Below are 22356 nucleotides of genomic sequence, written 5' to 3'. Positions count from 1 at the left end.
CTGGAAGGAGGACACAGAGATGCTATAGATCTGTAGAAGGCCAAGTGATTTAAAACCTACCGGCGCAGGTTTAATATACCGCTGTCCTTTGGTAAGCTGGGAACTGCGTGTGGTACGTAGGGGTATCTGGCTTTGGTCTGTCTCAAGCACCTGGATGACAGTCATGTATGTTATAAAGCCACAATAGGATGGAGAGGGGATGGGTGACCCTGAGAAGCAGAACAGTGTAGTCAGTGTTGAAATTCCAGGCGGACCCCAGGGCAAGACCTTTCCTCTTGTCTCTTTTTCAAGTAGAGATTCTCCCATAAGCACCTGGGGCACATACGCATTCATTCTTGTAAGACTATAGTCAGTCAATTGAGTTTTCAGCATCTTCTTTGTGCCTTGACCTGTGGTACCCATGGGTACATATATATTTGGTCCTATGTGGATGCTACAGAAGAGAGTTGCAGGGGTTATGGTGTCTTTGGAGTAAGAGCTCACCTTCCTCAGAAGTCAACTATGGAGAGGCGGAGATCCAGTAGAACTAGGCAGAGAGAGATAGGAGTGCTTTGTGTGCAGGGAGGAGCATGTACAGAGAAGGTAAGGTGTCTGTGAGGAACTCTGAGTGATGGGAGAGTCCACTGCTGTGAGGTGAAGCTGGACCACGTTATGGCCATATTGAGGCTGGCTGTTTGTTGTCTCAGAGCAGATAGAAGCAAGCAGGGAGTGTCTTAAAGATTTTTTTTATAAAGCATTAATTTCATATGTATGAGTATCTTGCTTGTATGTGCATCTGTGTACTATGTGCCCACCTAGTTCCCACAGAAGCCAGAAGAGGGCATCAGACCCTCTGGAACTAGAATTATAGATGGTTATGAGTGCTGGAAATTCAAACCTGGGTTCTCTGAAAAAGCAGCCATTGCTCTTAACCGCGGAGCTGTTTCCATCCCCAAAGTGATGAGAATGAACAAGTCTCGGTTACTCATAAGTCGTAATTATTTGGGGAGAAGATCTTCAAGGATGAAGCCTGAGTGAAACTGGGAGGACAGAAGCCCGAGAAGGGGAAGGATGTGATATGGAAGTTGAAGGAAAGAAAACGAGTTGCCATTTTGGAAATTGTTCTTTTAATTTCTAGGTATTAAATAAGCCCCTTTCATTGTCCTAGGATGTCTTGGAACCCAGGATCCTGCAGAGGATGCAGATAAAGGGAAAGACACTTCCGGTGGATAACACCACCCCCACCTTTCAGCCTTTGACTGGAGAAAGGGAACTGGCCTTACCTGATTCCAGTAGGAAGTGAGAGCAGCTACCACCTTGGCAGTTTGTTAGCTCAGCTGGGGGACTAAAGTTCAGCCTGGGAATCACCTTTCTTGCCTAGAATGGGAGGCTCCCGGCTTAGTTCAGTTTGTTATAAAAATGAAGTGAACTTGACCAAAATTGAGCAGCCAGCAGGATGACCTGACCATTGGGCAAGTGGGAGTGATTGTGGACCATTTCACAGCTTGCTCCAGACAGAAGCCTTAGCGGTAGGGGTGGCAGTGGTTAGGTCAGGTACAGAGATGATTGCTCGCCCGCTAGGCTGTGGTGGAAAGGGAGGTGGTTTCGGCGGTCGCACCCTCTGCTTTGGCCCAAGGAGCTGGTTTTCTGTCCTCTCAGCTTTTCGGGCGTCCTGGCTCTCATTTTGATTCATGTTGTTAGTGGGAGACGTAGACCTGAGTCCTCCTTTGTCCTCCTCCTCCTCCTCTCTCCAGTTGACCCTGGATGTGGCTGGGCTAACTTCTGCAGACTCATTTCCAGGAAGGCAGATTTGTGATTTCTCTTTACAGGGAAGGGAGTGGGGGAAGAAAGGAGCGTAGGCGTGCGGTGTGAGTGCGATGAGTCAGTGGATGTGCACTGTGAGTGTGTGTGTGTGTGTTGAGGTATGTCAGCACACCCACGCACACACACCAAGTGTGTGTATGTGTGTGCTGGGTGCATATACCAGTTTGGGTGGGGGCTGGTGGAGGGAGGCTGGCCCTTGTAGGGTGAAGAAGGGCCTGGGAATAGGGCTTTCTTATAGGTAGACTTTTGCCCCCTTGTCAGAAGGCCTTATCAGAAGCTGGGAAACTACCTACCTCTCCTTTCTGTCTGTGTTGCCTCTCCTGTCCCCCCATCCCCATTTCCTAATTGTTCCAGTATTATCAATCTAACCGCATCCTTCCCCAGGATGGAGAAGTAGGCTGAGGTACAGCCAGTGAACAAGTCCCCCTTTGGGTGCTTGAGTTTAGGCTCTGTGTTTAGCAGCTCCCATTCTGGGCTGGCAGTAATTCCTCTTAGGTGTACCTCCTCTTCCCGCTCTCGCTCCTCTACAACGAGTGACCTTGTTCAGTCCCGAGGCCTTGGCCTTCACATGATTGCAGGAGGAACTGAGCCCCAGAAGGTTTGTGTTTTTGAGTGCAACGGGTTCAGGGAAGATCAGCAGGGAACACATAGGAAAGGGATCCTGGAAACTCCCGCTGGGCTGGAGGGCCTTTGAAGTTGGGCAATCATGAGTGGCACCGTGCCATCTCTGGCTGTACAGGTCATCGACCTATTGCTGACCTTGCAGCTCCAGCCGAGGTCACAGGGGAGAATTGCTAACCGTAGAGAAAACTAGGGGCTTTGTTGCCTCAGCAAGGTTCAAGGCCCATGTACTAGGGTGGGCTCTCCAAGGGGCCAGACTGAAGTGTACCCATGGTTTACCAGCCCACTCATCTGCTGTTGGGAACTTCATTTTTCAGTGTGTCAACACAAGCTGTTGGTCAATACTAGGGGAAATCCATTTGTTCCTGGTGTCATTTGTGAAACTCTTCTGACTGGAGCCAGTCTTTAGCTCCCAATTTTGGGAAAAGTTCTCTTTTCTTGTAACCACGGGGACTATCTTTCAAACATGACTGTTCCTAGTCCATTAATTTAACCTTTGCTTAGGTATGTATCAAGCTGTCCAGAGCTAGCTCCTTGGCTAACTCTTGGACATGTAGATGAGGTGATTTCAGGTCTGTCAGGAAAGGAGGCCTCAGGTTCAATTTGATCACCTGCACGAGTGGACTTAAGATACCTAGGTTGTGTTTAAAGTCATGACTAATACAACCTTTCCCTCCTTAGAACTAATTGTCTGAATTTATGCCCATTGGTAAGCAAAGACAGAGACTGGTACTAACCAGTTGAGAGTGAGGGCTTAATTCTTTTGTTTGCTTATTTTTGCATTATTTGAGTAGTCTTTAGCAAGGAAATACACGTTAAACATTAACCTTAATGCAATCTGGTTTAGTGGACAACTTCAAAGTATAAGCAGGGCAGGTGTGGTGGTGCACACCCTGACACTCAGGAGGCTGGGGCAGGAGAACAGGTGATTTTAAAGTCAGCCTCAATTATATGGTGAACCTGTCTCAAAAAGCAATAAAAAGTCCAGTTGAGTACTTTTTTTTTTTTTTTTTTGGTTCTTTTTTTCGGAGCTGGGGACCGAACCCAGGGCCTTGCGCTTCCTAGGTAAGCACTCTAACCACTGAGCTAAATCCCCAGCCCCGGAGTACTTTTTTTTAATATAGAAAATTATTAGTCTATTCTTTCTCCAGTCAGGAATTTAACAAAAATGTTGGAGGTATACAATATGTCTAGGGATAACTCAATAAAATTCCAGTAATTAAAAAAGAGTGGCCAGATGTGGTGCTTCAGGCTGCAGGCTAGCACCTGGGAGTCTGAGGCAGGAGGCATGCCTTGAATCCAATTACCAGCCTGAGCTAAGTATTGAGTTCCAAGCCAGCCTGGGTTTAAGAGCCGGGACTTGTAAAAACACAAGCAAATCCAAAACAGAGCAAACAAAACAAAACAAAACAAATCCCAGACAATAACTCCAAAAGTGTCTATTTTTCTCTTAGTGCATTTATTTTTGGCAAGTGCTTTTATGTAAGAGTCTCTCTCTCTCTCTCTCTCTCTCTCTCTCTCTCTCTCTCTCTCTCTCTCTCTCTGTGTAATTTATTTGATCTTACAGATGAAGAAATGGAAAGGAGGTAAAGAGAAAGCTGCTCTTAACCATGCCACGTAGATCATAGCTAGAATCTCTACACAAAGCCTTTCTGAGTCAGATGCCTGCTTACCCGAACACAGGGCTTTGCTCCATGAGGAGCAAGATGAAAATGGAAGCAGTCGGGGTTGGGGATTTAGCTCAGTGGTAGAGCGCTTGCCTAACAAGCACAAGGCCCTGGGTTCGGTCCCCAGCTCCGGAAAAAAAAAGAAAAAAAAAAAAAAAAGAAAATGGAAGCAGTCATTTCTGGTTAAGCTGCTTATTTATTATTAAAAGCTAGACACGATTTCAAAAGCCGACGACGATAGCCCTTGCGATTTTAATTTCCTTCTCTGTGAAATGGGGAGAGAAACCACCGTGTGTCCTCAAAGCCTTTGCACCCCTGACATTCAGTGATTAGCGACATTGCCCCTCCCCCTCCTCTCATTCTCTCTTTTGCTTCTTTTCTACAGTACGTGGGAAGCCTGGATGTGCCCAGACCCAACAGCAGGGTTGAGATCGTGGCTGCCATGCGCAGAATCCGGGTGAGTGGTCAGAGGTGGGGCTGTGTGCGAATCTGCGACTCAAGTTTCCTTGCTGCGGGCCCTTTCAGCCAGAGCCGAAAGCCAGAGTGGATGGCTTTACCCCTCCAGGCCTGAGAGCCCAAATTCCTGTATCACTGGAGAAACTATTGTGAACTAGGGTTAAAGGTCGAAACGGAAGTGATGGCCGAGCAGCGTCGTCCTCTCTCTTTCGTGTCCCGGAGCTCTTCCGGCTGAGACGCATGCGTCCTGGTTGGCTAGTAGAGGAGAATGGTAAACGTAGAGCAAACGTTTAGTGAGCAACTAGTAATCGATCAAAAACATTTTAAAAGGGTAAATTTATTGTGGCACAGGATAGATGATTTACTTGAAATTTTAAGACGGGTTATGAGGAGTCCAACATAAATCAGCTGCTCGAGGCTTCAGGATGTGTAAGCTTTGCACACGCATTCTCCTTCCTCCCTTTCCTGCGACCCCGGAAGAGTTTGGTATATGTGACAGCCCACTGCCTTCTGACTCTTGTCCGTGGAGCAGGGATCGTGAAGGAACTCGGTCGTGAGCTCTGCGCCAGAACCGAACTGTGCCTTTGGAGGTGGCCTTAGGATTGCTCGGGTGTATTATCTGTTATTGTGCTGTGGAGTGTTAGGGCAGCTGGCTTGGTCATCTCTGGCTCGTGTCATTGTTCTTAGGAGTGATCTGTTCACCCAAACGGAAGACATGGAACAGGTGCTGGCGCTCCATTTTCCCTTTGAGCTCTGGTTCTTTACCCTGTCGTCAACAGAAGCCTCGACGCAGTGCCATCAGTGTTGGAGAGAGGGTAAACGTGTTTGCTGCTGGCTTTTCTTCATCGATGGTCCCAGCCTTTGAGCCCTTTTGTCTTTACCAAGCTGACTTTACCGAGACTGTTGTTATATATAACAGTACTTGGTAATGAGGAAATTTGAAGTGCTTTCATGAGAGTAATTCTGCTGACAACTCACAGCATTAGAGGATCACATCGTGTCATTTTCTAGATTAACCTGATGCTCAAAGAAATATTGAGGTGTGATGGAGGTCCAGGAGTGCAGGTGTGGCCTGAATCCATTCTCTCAGTTCCTCTTGGTCTCATGGAAAAGCTGTGCATTTTACGTCTCTTTTGGCTGCTGGTTGGGACTCAGTACTTCTGGGCCTCTTTTTTTCTCTTCTTTGCCCTCCTACAGGGAGAGAAGAAGCAGAGGCCTTGTGTTGTGCTCACTGCTGTGATAGAAAGACTGGGCCTGGAGCTACCCACACTCAGGTGTCCACCAAAGTTCTCTTTTATTTCCATTTGACTGACAGAGCAGAGAATGGCTGTTGCTGATGTCACCGTCCTCGTGAAAGCATTTTCTTTACCAACAGTAATAGTGACTTCCGTGTTGGATCCCCCCCCCCCTTTTTTTAAGATGTTTTGATGTTGAATATGTTTTATTATTATCTATGACTACTTTAGATGAAGGGAGGATATTGTTAAACATTTCATGGATGAGAACCTGAGGCAGGGGAAGTACGTCAGGTCAGGTTACTGTACACAGGCAGCCTGTGGGTTCGTACCCGGGCTGTGCTGAGGCTCCCAGTGCCCTGCTGAGGGTTCGTTGGAATCAGATTGTGAGTCATGACCTTAATTGGGTGGAACCGAGGAACAGGGACATGGCCTTCCCAGAAAGGGGGCCTGTGGTAGAAACACAACTTAAAATGTCAGAGGCATGGGGAAACATTGCCTGGAAGCTGAGAGCAGACACAGTATGGAACTAGTTGGTCTTGGGATCTGCAGGAGCCTGGGCCTGGAATGTGGCAGGTTCCTCTTCCCTCATTACCTGTGAGCTGTGTCAGCCTCATGCCTCTTCCTACAGCCCCCTCTGTGGGAGCCTCTTCCAGTGCTTAATGAGCACCTCATTACATTAGAGGGAGAAATTAATTGGTCAGAAAGTTGTTTGGGCTGGCTGTCCCGTGGCTTGTGTGGACTGGCTGCCGTGAGTAGCAAGCGCTCTGATTGTGTGTCTCCCCGTCCCCGTCCCCACCCCCCCACGCCCCACAATTCACTGCTAGGTCCAGGCTGCTATTTTCTTCTTTCTCTTTGCCTTTCAGAAACTGTTTGGGCTGTAATTACAGCTGTCAAGAACTAGGGCATGGGATTTCTGTGTAAAGGACTATAGCTAACACTGTCCTTTTATGTTGGATGGTGCCAGGCTAATACTGGGTAGGAAACGGCAGACTTTGGTTGCTCTGCTGGGCTTAAAAGCCCCAGACCCCAGGGCTTGGCCAGACCTGAGAGAAGCTCTTGGTAAGGACCACAGAAGCTTACAGGTGAGATGTGAGTGACTTGCCAAGGCCGGCCTGCCCTCCCTCCCTCCCTCCTTCTTCCTTCCTTCCTGAGATAGAGTCTTACTATGTAGCCTAGTCTGACCTTGAATTTGAGATCTCCTTGCCTTGTGATGTGGTACAGGTGTGGGTCACCATGCCCATCGTCGCTAAACTCTAGATCTCATCCCTGGACCTCTCTGGAGAGCTGCGCTGTGATGGGGCAGTAAAGATTCCTATGTTTCCCAAAGGATGCATACGGGGAGTGAAGGGCTCTGCCCGACACCGTCCTCAATCCTCTTAGGACTTGAGGCTCTCGTTGGAGGACTTGAGGCTCTAGGTGGAGGATGCATACTGGCTCATCTCCAGCCTCGAGCCCGGCTGTGGACTCAGGTAAATTCACACTCCATCATCGACTGCCATGCTTCCTCTGCCGTCTCTTCCTCTTCTTTTGGTTTCCCACCTTCTCCATATTCTTTTTGGACTTCTGTCTTAGATATTCTTTCTTTTCTCCTTTTAACCTGCTTCTAAGACGTGGATGGTAAAAGTGCATGGCATTAGCTTTTTCTTTTTAAAGGCACATGGTTCAGAAGTGAAGTGCATACTTACTGTTGCGTCTAGGATCTTCAGTCTTTTTTTTTTTTTTTTTTTCCTTCCTGTAAAACTGAAACTCTGTATCAGTTAAATATGATCCCCTCTCCCTTCAGTCCTAGGTTGCGGTCTTCCTACCTTTTGTTTCAGTGATTTTGACTATGTTAAAATGTCATAAGAGTGGAACCATGCAATATTTGTCTCCTTGTGTTGACATAATGACTTCACAGTCCATCCGTGTTGTATAGTCATGGGATTTCCTTCCTTTCCAAGGTCGCCTTATTGTACTTTGTATGGGCAGACCACATCTTTATGTTTTCATCTACAAGTGTATGGGCACTTGTTTCTATCTTTTGGCTGTTGTGAATAGTTCTGTGAGGACATAGGTGTGCAAATGTGTCTTTCAGAACTTTCTTTGATTTTTTTTCCCTCTCATCTATATACTCAGAAAAGGGATTTCTGGATTGTCATGGTGTGTTAGGTCTTTGAGCTGACATCTTACTATGGTGTCTAGGCTGGTCTTGAACTTGTGGGCATAAATGATCCTCTTGCCTCAGCCTCCAGAGTAGCTGGGACCATAGGCATGCCACTGTGCTTGGCAGTAGCTGTGTTCTTTGAGGAACCTCCAACACCCATTTCATAATGGTTTCAGTTTGCATCCCACCAATGATGCACAGTAATATGTACTCTGTGCATGATTAATAAAGGAAAAAGAAGCTAAGGAAGTAGGCATGCAACCGGGAGATTAAACCCAACTTAAGGGAGACAGGAAAGGGTTTGTGGGAGTGCAGAGAGATAAGCCAGTGATGACAGGTACCACAGCTGGATGGCTTCTAAGATGTGGCTGTCACAGCTCTGAGAGGTCCAGTCCAGGAGGAAGGGACCACATCCTGTCACAACCGTCTTTGAATCTCCAGTGTCTAACATGGTGCCCAACTACTCCGTTTCCTTAGTTTCCAGATATCAATACCAGTCCCTGCCACTTCTCTGTAGTCTCCTTGGGAAAGGCATTCAGTATAGTCAAGAGGGCTCTCAACAAGGAGTAATGAGAGTTGGACTTGAGTTGTCTTCCCCTTGACTTAATGTGTGACCTTGGCAGGGCAGCTGAAGGCTGTTAATCTCAGTTTCCTCATTTATAAAAGACAGCATGCTACTTCTCATCCTGTCTCTCTGGTGCTATTGTCGGATCTGGGATGGTGCGTGAAAAAATGCTTTATAAACCATAAAGGGCTATTTATATTCATCGTTATCATTTCTTTATACCTTTCCTCTGGGTTTCAGAGCATTTCATACATGGAGATAAATACCCCGAGACCTCTAGCTGCTTTCAACAGCCGGCTGCCTTATCTAGCTGTTTTTAACAGTGAGCCTCTTTAGTGAACACGATCCTTCCTTGGGGAAGCCATCTTGAGTGGCTCATCTTGTCTTCTCATGCTCCTGCCACAACATCCACATCACTGGTAGCATAAGAATGACTGCATTTCTAGTGTCCAGCACATGACCCCGGCCTCCCGTTAACTTCTTTGACTAGGGGTTGGGCACATTCTGGTCCATGCTGCAAATGGCTTCCAAAATGATGCAGAATGGAATCAAAGCCTTCTTGATTTCTCTAGTATGGCCGTACAGGAGGGGTGTGTAGGTGGTAGATTGATAACCAGGAACTGGCCATGTCTGCCTCCTCTTCCAGAAGCTACCATTTTGGCCAGCTTTCCCCAGAAATTTCCTCAAGGAAAACCAAAGGATGGAAAAACCTAAAAGGCCCTGGGTGTTTTCTTAGCAAAGCTTGCATTGGATGTGTAGCTCACCATGGGCTGACGGCTATGTGGAGCTGGTGACTGGATCCATGGGTCCTCTCTGCATGCGCTTTGCCCCATGACAGAGGACTTCTACTGTGGCCTCTTAATCACCCTGTACCTTTCTCCCTGAGTAGCTTCCCTTGGTCAACAGTGGGCTCCATTGTTACTAAGTTCTCTCTTTGTCCTAGTTCAGGGTCTGCAAGTACAACGTCTGCTCTGTTAGCTTGGCCATGTCACTTCGAAGTATGCACTAACCAGTCCCGACGTAATGGCTTAAAAAAAAACCCCACTTTTCATCTTATAGTTCTGGGTTGGTGGTGGGGGGGGTCAGAAGCCTGCGATGGAGAACCTCGAAGGCATTGGTAGGTCTGCTTTCTGCTTTTCTGCAGGAAGCCCTAGAGAACAGCCCGTTTCTGACTCTTCCGGTGTCCTTGTGCGTGGCTCCAACCCGAGGGCCACCGAGCGCATTCTATGATGCATACATACGTAGATATGGGCCTATCTAGACGGTGGCCCAGCATGCAATTATAAACTTACAACACGATGGGGGATTTTTTTCTTTATTGCTATTGTTCATCTAATTGCATGCTTTTCAAATGCGATCTTTTCACATCGAGACACCGTGTCACCTGTCACCAGGTTGGATAGGTCCAAAGGTTGCCTGCGATTTTGGCAAGTCCCTCCTGTCTGTCTTCAGAGCCAGCCGTGCTGCCTTTGTGACCTCTGCTTCCCGTCACTGCATGGCATCACATTCTGTAACCTCACTGACAGGGACCTTTGTGATCAGCACTCTCTCCGTTTTCTCCCAAGAATCCCAGATTATTTCCCAGTCAAGGTTCATCCTCTCATCCCACGTGCACAGTCATTCTGTCATGTAATGTAGCACCTTTAAAGGCCTGAAGAGTATTATAGTGCCTATCCCAGTGGATTAGAGCATCAGGCTCAAGCAGGGATGGGGAAGGTCCCACCACCTTATGGAAATTTTTGAGTACAAGATGAGGCACAACGAAATTCAGATTCTGTTCCTTCTGTGTGGGGTCAGGGGACTTGGAACAAGGTTCTCAACCCAACAGTCGGTATTTGATCATGAATAAAATTGATATGATATCTCTTCTGTAGATAGGTTTGACCAGATGATACGTGAATGCATGCACAAAACACACAGATGTACCTGATACATGGCCTGTGTACCCCAAATGATAGTTCCAGACTGCAGCTCCAGCTGTGGGGGACTGGCCTTGTTCCCATGGTGATATGGGCCCCACACCACAAAAACAACCAAATGCCCCATCATTTGCATATCTGCAGTTCCAGTGTTTAAAAGGCAAAGACAAGGGGATGACTAAGTTTGGGCTTGGCCTGCTTGACTTAATGACGCTAGCCAGGTCTACCTAGTGACACTATATCTCAACAAACAAAATCTCTCTCTCTCTCTCTCTCTCTCTCTCTCTCTCTCTCTCTCTCTCTTTCAATACCAACACCTCTGCAACAAAACCCTCAAAAGGTTCCTTTCTAATTACTCTCCATTGAGAGCAGTGATAAGCAGCCGGTCACCATTAGCTTTTATTAAAGACGTGAATTCTTTGCCCTGAGACCCGTTGGTTTGGTTTTTTTTTTTTAAACCACTTTGTAGATTAATGTTTCTCAGAGTAGTTTCCCTTGAACTGTAGAGTTATCTTCTTGGGTGTTTGAGAGTTCTCTGTAAGACTTTTCAAAAATTGTGTTTTCATTTGATCCTAATATGAACAGAGCGAACTAAGATTCTTGTGCACCCTTGAAAAGCTCATTGGCTTTTAGCCTTGGCTACTGTGTGTGTCTGCTGTGTCTTCCGGAGTGGGCAGTCTATGTCTCGTCACTGTTTATGCTCCAAAGGAGAGCAGGGCGGCTCTTCATGTGTATGGAATGAATTCTCGTAAGGCCAATGGATCTCTGGGTCTGTTGCACAGGTAGGAACTAGGAATTAAGAGTTCTGTAGAGCTGAGACAGAGGAAAGTAACCCAGGGGTGGAGCTTGCCCCTACCTGGTGTACAGGCTGTGTGGAGGACCAACAGCAGCCATGCCCCTGGCTTCTCCATTTGGGTTGTTTGGCTTTGTTGCCTTTAGTATCTCCTCTGACTTGTTGGTACCTGTGCTGCTTACAAAATATGAGGCCAGTGATGGGCCGTAGGAATGACAATACCAAGACCCCGCTAGTACTTAGCCATCAACCATTGACAATACAGAGACACCTTCACACAGTCAGGCTAACACTGACTGTGTGTCCTGGTGGTGGACATTCAGAGCATCACTGCTGAGTCTGCCTCAGTGGACACTGGAGAGCTCGGATAACATATTCACTGTCTTCACAGGGATGTCATTCCAGTGTGAGGCCTTCTCTAACTGAATTTGAATTGATTGGTTATATAATATAACTTGGGTTTAAATTATAAATCTATATAAGGCCTGTATGCATAAGTAGTTTATATCTAGAGGTATGTTTTACATATTTAAATGACATTTAAATGATATTATAATTTGCCAATACTTTTTTTGGGGTAATGACTTTATTGAGATATACTTCATATGCTATATAATCTATACGTCATACACAATACACTTTTAGCAGCGGGATTTAGTATATATTTATATACATCATTATACAGCTATCATTATAGAACTTGCTTCCTTCCCAAAGGAAACTCTGAACCTCTATTGAAGTTTTAAAGTTTTTGCAGCATCGGGGATCAAACTCAGGACCTCCAGCATGCTAGTCAAGAGCTCTACCACAGAGCCATGTACTTCTAGCCAACTCTGTGCTTCTAACTTCTCATCTCCCAACCTCCCCAAGGCTTCCAATCACAGGTATCCCTCACCAGTTCATTCCCTCCCTAAATGGATTTGCCTGTCTTGGACATTTACTATTGATGGTCTCATAAAATATGTGGACCTGCATGTCTGGCTTCTTTTAGTGTTTGCACAGCTAACCCGTGCTTTTCTATGCACCGCACTTCATTTCTTTTTATTATTGGCCAATATTCCACATCATCGTTCTGATATAGGAGACATGAGCCAGTCAAACACTGGATGTTTGCTTTTTTGGTTTTCTTTGAAAGGGAACTTGGTTTTGTTTAAATGTAAGAAAACACTTAACGTGCTTTTGGCAGTGCATGATGGGGGTTTTAAGCAAAGGATGCAAATGAGAATTCCCAGGTGAGCTCCAGCAAGCATCTCATCGACAGGAAGGTTGGTGCTCCGAGAGCGGACTTTGATTTTCCTTTCCCCTCGATCTTTGTGGGAGAAAGTATTGACTTCTGAGCCAACATTATTTTAGGTTCTGGAAATACCAAGTCTGAAAAACAAAGTCCCTGCTTGGATGAAGCTTACGTTCTGACGGTGAGAAAGAATAGGAGAGACTAGAAATACAGAATCTTGAGTACATTCTCTGCGGACTGCTAAATTGGGACATGAGACTAGGGAGAGCCAGAGGCAGCCTGAGTATTGGGGAAGACTTCTTGGTTGTGTTGAAGAGTCTTTAAATCTGTGAGTAAGCAGAGGGAGTGTGCCATATGGTTCTCTGCAGGAAGCGTGTTTCACACAGAAGGAAGAGTTAAGTACAAAGCCTGCAGCAGGTATGGGCTTTCTAGGTTCAGGGAGCAGCCTGGAGGAAAGTTTGAATGCTTACATATTAACCTGAGGAGGAATGGTAGGTTGTTTGTAGGAACTTTTCCTGCAGGTCGCATCTCAAGAGAATCTGGGTCACTAAGAGCCTCCTGAGTACCTGGACTACACATGAGTAACACACACATCCATCTTCCCTTAAGTTGGAGCCAGAATGAAAAGTTACCGCATGTTCCAAAGACGAGGGATTCAGCACTGGTTCCTCCCTTCCTTTTGAGATAGGGTCTCACTACTTAGTCCCCACAGTCCTAGAACTTCCTATGTAGACCTAGCTGGCCTTAAGCAACCAGAGATTTGCCTGCCAATGCCTCCTGCGTGATGGGATTAGTGGCGTGAGCCACTGCATTCTGTTCAAGAATGATTTTCTTTTTAAAACCAGGGCAGAGACACTTCATTAGCCTCCAGAGTTGTTGTTAAAGTAAAGCATAAGTTGCTTTTAAATAAGGGGCCCTGGCTCTCTACAGCCGTGCATACCTAGGAGTAAGCAGTGATATCTTCGAGTTTCCGACGGGATGTCAGTATACACCCTGCTCAGTCCAGTTTCTTAGAATGATCCTCTTGCTTCAGCCTGCTGACTAGTTGATGATGTGGCTGTACACTGCCGAGCCTGGCTTTTGGGTATCCTTTGAACAAAGTTTGGTTTCTGTAAGAAAAGGAAATGCTGACTGTCAGTTTGTTGCAGCCTTCGGGGACCCTTTGGTTATCTTTCTGGCATTGGCAATAGGTGACATTGGACATCCTCACTTTAATGACTTCTTTGGCTTTAAAGACATACTCATATGTAAATGGATTTTTCATTTTAGCCACTTATAATGTACGACTCCGTGGGTTTAAATATACCACAGCACTTTTGTGTCTCTCACCACTGTCAATATCCGGAGCCTTTTATTATCTCTCTCATAAGCTGTGATCACTCGTCAGTAACTTCATCCCAACCCTGGAACGCGGTCCTGTCTCCAGTCTCTTGAATTCCTCTATTCTACAGACTCACACCTGTGAAATTTTATACCATATTTGTCACCCGTCCCTATTTATTTCACTGGCTAGGAGGTTTTCAGAGTCATCTGTGTCATGGCATGCATTAACAGGTCACTCCTGTGCAGAGCTGAAAATTATTTTCTCTTGTGCCTTGTGTGAGCCAGGCTCTGACAGCCCAGGCTGGTCTCCTGTGACTTTCTGTACTTAACATATGACACAGGTTTTGATGTGTGGCCAGAGTGCTCCTGGGATCATACACACCATATAGGATAAAGATGCAGTACTGCCTAATGAGACAGCTTTGGTACCACAGTGAAGACAGCTTCCAAGAGGTACCCTTCTTTGACCTGTGTGGAGAGGTCCCTCCTTGTGGCTTCCATTGCCCTCATAGTTGCTTAGGCAGCTTTTCATATCTACTGTGATTTGATCCTCATGTAAGGAATGGGTATTGCTGAGTTTTTTACAGAGAAGAGTCATGGGAGTGACATCACTGCACCATGTTTCTGTCCTTGTGTAGCCTAAGCAGACTGGAGTCTAGATGCCACGGGGCCATGGTGTTGTATCTGTCTGAGAGCACTTCCAAAAGTATCAACCACAACCGCTCCGTGTGGATTCGAGTGTAACTGTCACCCCGTTTGTCGGTGAGATCACCCCACTTTATAGATGAGTGAGTCAAGGCAGAGAAAGGTTAAACAGCTTGCTCTAGCCCAGAGCTGGTGAGTAGAGAGTCTAGGATTCTCCGCAGAGGCTGAGCTTGGTGCCGCTGTGATTGGGAACCGAGACTGGAGTCTGCCTCAGAGATCCTACAAGAGCAGGCTGATTGTCCTCATTTTCCAAGTGTCTAGCCAGACAGTGTCATCTGTGTTCCTGATTGTGTCTGTCTTCCGTCCGGGAGCACTGCCAGGCTGTGCAATAGCACTAGATGTAAGTAAGGCCGTTATTTGATTTTTATAAACTTCTTTCTAGAGCTTGAAATTCATTTATCCTGTGTGGCGCCCCTACCCTGCTTTGTGTCCCAAAGCCTCCTTGAATTTGGTGTCAAAAACTGGGATTCACTCTTTCTGCAGACATTTCTCCTCTTTGCTTTTTGCCAGTGAAAGTCATGTTAAACAGTCAGAGTGTAAGCTTTAACCCTCAGGGTCACCTCAGGCTCCTTTCTCCAGGTCTCACACAAGCCACCTGTGCCAAACTGCTTTCTCAACGAGTGTTTCTCAAATCCACAGATCCCTCTAGATCTCCCCAAGTCGAAGGAGCCCTGTCATTTATTACACAGACGGCTGCAGCCATTGGGGTGTAGCTCGGTGGTAGAGTGTATGCTTTGTGGAGGCCCCTGTGTCCCTGTGCTTTAGGGAGCTTCCTCTCCTCCTTTCCCCTGCTGACTAGTTTGTCCCTCTAAAGGGATTGCCTTGTTTACAGCTCTTTGTGATGCTTTGACATCTCTAGATAGGACCCTGAGCTCCCAGCAAGGCGTATAGGCTTCTGCAGGTAACACAGGCACGTCCCAGCCAAGGTCAGGAGCTTTATATCCTCTTTTCATCCTTCCTTCTACCTGGCAGGCACTCCCTTCTCTGGGTGGCTGAAGCCCATCGTCTTAGAACCCAGTTTATCTTCTGCTGCTTCTCCACGAGCCCAGTTCCGGTGCCCACTCTTTGCTATAAGTTTCTCTTGATACCTACAACGTAGCTTTTTTTCTGTCTTTTGTGTTATCGCCACAACTGAGGCTTTCCCTAGCTATCTCGGCAATGGTTTCTGTTTGTAAGAATTTACTTGGAGACCTCACAGAGGGCTTTGCAGATTGCCAGGTTTGTGGCAGTAGGCGGCGGCTGGACAGACTGCTGCAGGACTTGGCAGCACAAACTCTTTGTTCAGGGCCCTGCCTGTCCGGTGGTTTTTCCCAGCTTGCCTCAGTTTCCCCATCAGGTCTAGATTGAAAGCTTGCAGAGCAGAGACCTGCTGACCCAGTGCATAGCACCCAGCCAGCCCCCGGGTATTCAATCAGTGTCAACCATACTGAGTAGCTGCTGTTCCTCAGGCTCTCTGGGCTGCGTGAGATCGGCTTCCCTGGAGAGGCCTTTATCCACTCAATGGTTGACTGTGGGAGTGACAAATGGCTTCTCCACATCCCTCTGGACCCTGTTGTCTACAGTGGCAGTTGCCCTGCTAATGTGGTGTTAGTGTTCTATTAGCAGCGTGCCCTGCCTCTTTCCCGCTAGCCCTCCTGGTGAGAAGGCCTGGCACCTGCTTTGCTATCCTTCATCTCGTTCCCCCAGGGCTGATTCAGTCAGGAGCCCACACCTGCCTTTGGCCTCCTGAAAACAGCCATTGAGGGAGCTTGGCCTCCTGTCTGGCCCCCTTAGCTGCCTTGCCTAGCCCCAGGGTCTGGATCACAGGCAGGGCTGGCAGTGGGCCAGGGAGTCAATGGTTTGGGTCCTGCATGTCCTGGGGTTACTGCAGCATGGCTGTGAGCTGAGGAAAGCCTAGTGTGCCTCATTTTCTATTCCTTGACAGAAGCAGGCTGGCCCTCCCAGCGCCACCCCTCCACCACGGCCACTGTCCTTCCCTGCCTGCCTTCCATTTCATATATTCCCCCAATGCCTCGGCCTCTCAGAAAGCGGGAGGGTACTCCCCAGTAGCTCAGATACAGACTGCTGGAATGTGTCCTTGTCAGTTGTCACCTTGTCCTCGCAGCCTTGTTCTGTCACTTGTAGAGCCAAGTGGGTCTTTGTTTATTCTGGTCCAGGAGGAGCTGGGTGAGAAGGAAGTTGACTAACACTGCGTATATGTGAGTTGTGAATATTTTTAAATGTGATTTTAATATGTCCTCAGAATTTTAGAGATAGGAGCCCAAAAGCCGTTTCACACAGCAACCAGGAAACAGCATGAGTAGGGGGTGGATTTCTTTTAAAGAAGTATCTGTCTGTTTATATATGCATATATGTATGTATGTAGTATATATGCATGTGTGTATCAATCATCTATCAATCTATTATCTATATATCTGTCTTTGTGTCTATCATCGACCATCTATCTGTCTGTCTGCCTATCATCTACATCTATCTATCTATCTATCTATCTATCTATCTATCTATCTATCTATCTATCATTCCACCCACCCTCTCATCCATCCATCCATCCATCCATTTATCTATCTATCTATCTATCTATCTATCTATCTATCCATCCATCCATCCACCCACCCACCCTCTCATCCATCCATCCATTTATCCATCCACCTAGCTATATCAGAATCTCACTTTTGTAGAGTAGGCTAGACCAGCACTTTCACAGTCCTCTTGTCTCATCCTCTTGTATAGTGGAATTGCAGGCATAAGCCATGCATGACTCCTGGTGCGGCTTTCTTTCTTTCAGGTGATGTGCTGAGCAATATCAGAGTTCAAGCGTCTTCCTAAAACCCCCAGTACTGCACGTACCTTTCACACCAGGTGTCGTAAGCAAGGTGCTACTCTGTGCATTCTTTCCCTACAGTTAACTCACTGAGCTTAGGAAGCTGCTTCTGAAGAGACGGTTCAGCAACTTGCTCACCAGTGCTCTGCTGCCAACCGCCCAGGATCTGAGATCTAGAACTTGACTTCCTGACCGTTGCACTGCCTCTCTAAGGCAGATAGACATAGCTGCTGCATCATCACCCCACTGGAACCTCTGCCACCTGGGCAGTACCTGCTTCTTGCCAAGTGTGGTTGTGACCTCTCCTTAGGCCTGGCCCTGCATAGAGTCAACACTAGCTTACATTTGGTCTATCTGGCTGACATTAAGTCCAGCCCTCTGCACTTCTCTGGACTGCTGGTTCTGCTGGCCTGCTCAGGTATGAACTCCCACACTAACCTGTTTCTCTTGGGCCACAGCCATGCTTTGTGACAGCAGCTGGTACAGCTGTGGAGACTGCTGGTGAACAGTTAGGTTGGGAATCCATGTGCTGGAACTCTTGCTGGGGCTTGGAGGCCGGGAGGGGCCTGGTCCTGAGCACACACTCTATGTCCTCCCTCTCTTCCTCCATTGAAAAACCAAACTGGGGCTGGAGAGATGGCTCAGTGGTTAAGACCACTGACTGCCCTTCCAGAGGTCCTGAGTTCGATTCCCAGCAACCACATGGTGGCTCACAACCATCTGTAATGGGATCTGAAGACAGCTACAGTGTACTTACATATAATAAATAAATAAATCTTAAAAAAAAAAGAAAAACCAAACTGAGGGGCTCAGGATATGGCTTAGTGGGTGATTGCTGTGCAAGCATGAGGACCTGGGGTTCGGATCTCCAGCATCCATATGGTTGACCAGTCTCCCCAGTGCTGCGGGTGGGGGTCATGATGGACAGGTGGGTCTCTCAAGCGTTCTGGCCAGCCACTCTAGTGGAATACATAAGATTCAGTGAAGTAACCCCGTCTCAAAAATGTGGCAGAAGGCTGGGGGCATAGCTCACTTGGTAGAGTGCATGCCTCTCAGGCATGGGGTTCCAAGTTTGATTCCCACTACTGCATAAGCTAGGTGTCACACGCCTGTAATCCTAGCAACTGGAAAGTACAAGCAGGAGAGTCAGGGGTTCCATAGTGAGTTCACAGCTAGCATGGGCTTCAGAAGGCCCTATCTGACACAAGACAAAACAAAACAACAGATGATGAAAAAAGTAGATGACCCCTTCTCACCTCCAAATGTATGCACACTTGTGAGCATGGGCCCTCAAATGTACATCCATGGACGTGTACACATACATGTTCCTCCCTCAAGAAGAGATGAGCTAGGCATGGTGGTTCGTGTCTGTTATTCCAGCCCTCAGGAGGCGGAGGCAGGATGATCAGGAATTTAACACAAGTCTGTGCCCATCCCAAAAAGAAAAGGAAGGGACAAAGGAGGATGAGGTCCTGGGAAAGCCGGAACATGGGAGAGGCTCTGAGCCTCCAAACCCTGTCTCTTTTCTGTGGTGGGAGAACGTGCAACCTGCTGCTGAGTGGGAGACGTTAGGACAGTGGTTCTCAACCTGTGCATCTCAACCTTCTTGGGGTGGTGGTGGCCACAGCAAATGACTATCACAGGGGCCTCTAAGACCACTGGAAAACATAGATATTTACATTATGATTCACAACAGTAGCAAAATTACAGTTATGAAGTAGCAGTGGAAATAATTTTATGGTTGGGGAATCACCACAACATAAGGGTCACAGCGTCAGGAGGGTTGAGATCCACTGTTCTGGGGACTGAGGCAGTGAGGGTTTAAAGAGAAATCTGGCTTGGTGCAGGCCTTCTCTGGGTAGGGTTAGCCCTGGCTAGTGTGAAGATTTTAGTAAAGATTTTTTTTTTTAACCTGCTTTGGGAATGTGGCTGGGGCAGTGTTCTCATTGGTCTCAGAGGTGAGGCTAGAAGACTGACTAGCTGCACTTTCTGAGAGTATTGGGATTCTCACTGCCTAGAGGGAAACCATGAGCGCCCCCATGTCTGGGCTTTAGGACAGCATCAGCATTCCCTTGCCAAGTGACCTCTGGTCTAGAGCCCTGGTTTGACTGTTCCCCTCAACCACCTGCCCAGCTCCACTGGATCCCAGCCTCCCTCTGTTTTCTCATTTACAGCAATCCCCTCTCCAAACCTGATTAGATGCCTTTGTTGGCGTACACATCTGGTCTTCATTTAGCAGGGATGACACTTAATTTAAGTAAGCGTTTGGCTGCTTCTAAACTAAACAACCAAATCCTGCTGAGAGGCTGATGGGGAGTCGGTAGCTGAATTGTTTATTGAAAGAGATCATACTGATTTATGATTTTCACTTAAGAAATCTATCCCAGATTCTCTGCCCTTAATTGAATGGCTGGGCACCTCAGTAGCTCCTTAAAGAGTCTACTTCCTACTTCCAGAAAGAGGAACTCTTCACAGTGTGCACAAGGACTGGTGTGTCTGGGAATGTGTTTGCATGTCTCCAAAGAGAGCAGTCACACAGTGGAAAGGTGGGAGCTCGTCTTATCCACATAGGACCCCACTTTTGATCACCCACTAAAGCCTTAGGCCTATCATGCCTCATCTCAAAATTCTCCAGGGGCTCCCAATATTTTATGAGAGAACTGTGGAGTCCTCAGGGTCTCTGCCATAAGAAGTCCTTCTGGTCAGGTGCTGTTGTGCCTGCCCAAAGTCACTTTACCTTATGGTCATATGGGTATCCAGTTCTCTAGCCAGAATGAATTTCTTACCCTTCAGAGTCAGTAAGACCTGCTTGCTTTGACCTTCTTCACACATTGTGGTTTTACTTTTCTCTGGAATATTCTCATTCTCTCTCTCTCTCTCTCTCTCTCTCTCTCTCTCTCTCTCTCTCTCTCTCTCCCTCTCTCCCTTCCTCCCTCCCTCCCTCCCCCTTCCTACCTCCCTTCTGCCTCTCTCCCCGACTAGTTTCTTTTCTTCAAACCTAAATCACCTTTGCTGTCAACTCTCTCGATTTCTCTGCTGTAGCTACCTGAAGGATTGCTACCTTCTGCATATTTGTCAGTCTGCTTTGATTAGGATTTTAATTTTAGAGATAGGACCTTAGCCTAGGCTGGCCCTGAATTTGCTCTGTAGACCAGGATGGCCTTGAATTTCTGATTCTTTTGCTCAGATCACTGGGATTACAGGTCCATGCCACTGTGCCTAGTGTGTAAGGTACTGAGGATTTGACCCATGCACCATAGACAAGCACCCTAGCCACAGAGCTACATTCCCAGCCCTGATCGTTGTTTATCCTTCTGCAGAGCTGTCTAACAGTGGTGATCCTGTATTCCTGTGTGTCCCTTGGCACAGGGCTCAGGAATTGGTAATTAAGATTCCCCTGAGTGTTCTATTCTCAACACTCCATGGATGCTTGCCTTTTAAGTCAGTGGTTCTCAGCCTGTGGGTCATGACCCCTTTGAGAGGTCAAACGATCCTTTCACAGGGATTACATATCCGATATCCTGCATATCAGATATTTACATTATGATTCATAACAGTAGCAAAACTACAGTATGACATAGCAACAAAAATAATTGTATGGTTGAGGGTCAACACCGCATGAGGAACTGTATTAAAGGGTTGCAGTGTTCAGAAGGTTGAGAAGAAGCACTGGTTTAAGTCTTTACAAAAGCTCCAGAGGGAGAGAAGCAAGAAGCACTCTCACCAGTGCTGCATGTGTGTGTGCGTGCGTGCGTGTGCATGCGTGTGCGTGTGCATGTGTGTATGTGGTATAGTGGCAGAGCTGGGGCCTCCTCCAGGACTACGTGGTCTTTGAGCCCCGTCTCTCAATCTCTGTGGCATGTAATGTCCTCCGTCATCGGTACTTACTCTGAACATGCTCATAAAGAAGAGTTGTACAGATGACAAGACATGAAGATGACCAGGAATAGAAGCAAGGAACAACGAGGGGAGAAGGAAAATGAGAGTGATCGGGTAGGGGCAGATGATGGGAGGCCCAAGAAACCCTGGAACGGAAGAGGTCAGGCTGCTAAGAGGGCAGAGCTAATCCTGGGGGGGAAGCTGGGGTTTAGGCCAGCCTTTGGAGTGGGGTAGGGTGTGTCTGAGGTATTGGGATGGTCAGCCTACTGGTGCTGGTGGGGACACAAGATTGTTCCTGTACCTGACTCCTGACGCACTTAGTGTGGTCACAGCAGACACTGCAAATGTGATGGCTTTTATCAAAAGGGCTGCAGTGAGGAGACACAGAAACCAAAACAAAGTAAGTCTCTTTTTGGTGAGGAGGAAGTTTGAGAGGTTGTATCTGGCTGGAGATCTATTCACAGGGCAGCGGTGCTGGCTATTTTAAATTTTCCTGCTCAGGGCAGACTCTGTACTTCATCTCTTTAGCTTTACAGGTACCTGGGATGCCGGACTGTTCACGATCAGCACGCTGTCGCTCTTCAGAACGCCATGTAACCAGAACTGCAAGGGGTAGGGGGAGCTTTATCAGAGCTGCTTCTTTTATTTAGCAATATGTAGTCGAGATTCTTCTCTGTCTTTGTGATGAGAGCCCATTGTTTTGGTTACCAGGTAATATTTTAGACGTTTGTCAGTTTGTGCTGCCATCTACCCAAAGGCCCTTTGTTTGCTTCCTTCCAAATTTGGTGATTCTAAAAGCAGCTGATATAAACACTCATGGGCAGGTTTTTATGTGGATACAAGTTTTTGATTCAATTGGATAAACACCTAGAGGAATTTTTCTCATTTGAATATCCCTTTAAAGTCCTCTTTCCCCTAATTCTACCAGAGCACTATCAGCACATCTTGAAAATTGTAATTCTGCTGTTGACCTTCCTATGCATACTGATCCATTGACCTGCCTATTCACTGATCCATTGACCTGCCTATATACTGATCTGTTGACCTGCCTATACACTGATCTATTGACCTGTCTATACACTGATCTATTGACTGGCCTATACACTGATCCATTGACCTGTCTATATACTGATCTGTTGACCTGCCTATACACTGATCCATTGACCTGTCTATATACTGATCTGTTGAC

The 22356-nt window shown here is 47.0% G+C and overlaps 1 protein-coding gene across 1 annotated transcript in view; it reads left to right on the top strand.

Moving 5' to 3' along the window:
* Nos1ap (nitric oxide synthase 1 adaptor protein) overlaps positions 1–22356 on the top strand; it is a 273199-nt gene that overhangs the window by 71087 nt on the left and 179756 nt on the right. The window contains 1 exon segment of the mRNA NM_138922.3: positions 4477–4548. Within this exon segment, the coding sequence (NP_620277.2) occupies positions 4477–4548 (72 nt within the window).

The sequence above is a fragment of the Rattus norvegicus genome, chromosome 13 (assembly GCF_021556685.1).
Source record: "Rattus norvegicus strain SHRSP/BbbUtx chromosome 13, alternate assembly SHRSP_T2T, whole genome shotgun sequence".
Taxonomy (NCBI): domain Eukaryota; kingdom Metazoa; phylum Chordata; class Mammalia; order Rodentia; family Muridae; genus Rattus; species Rattus norvegicus.
This window is presented reverse-complemented; position numbering and strand designations above follow the sequence as displayed.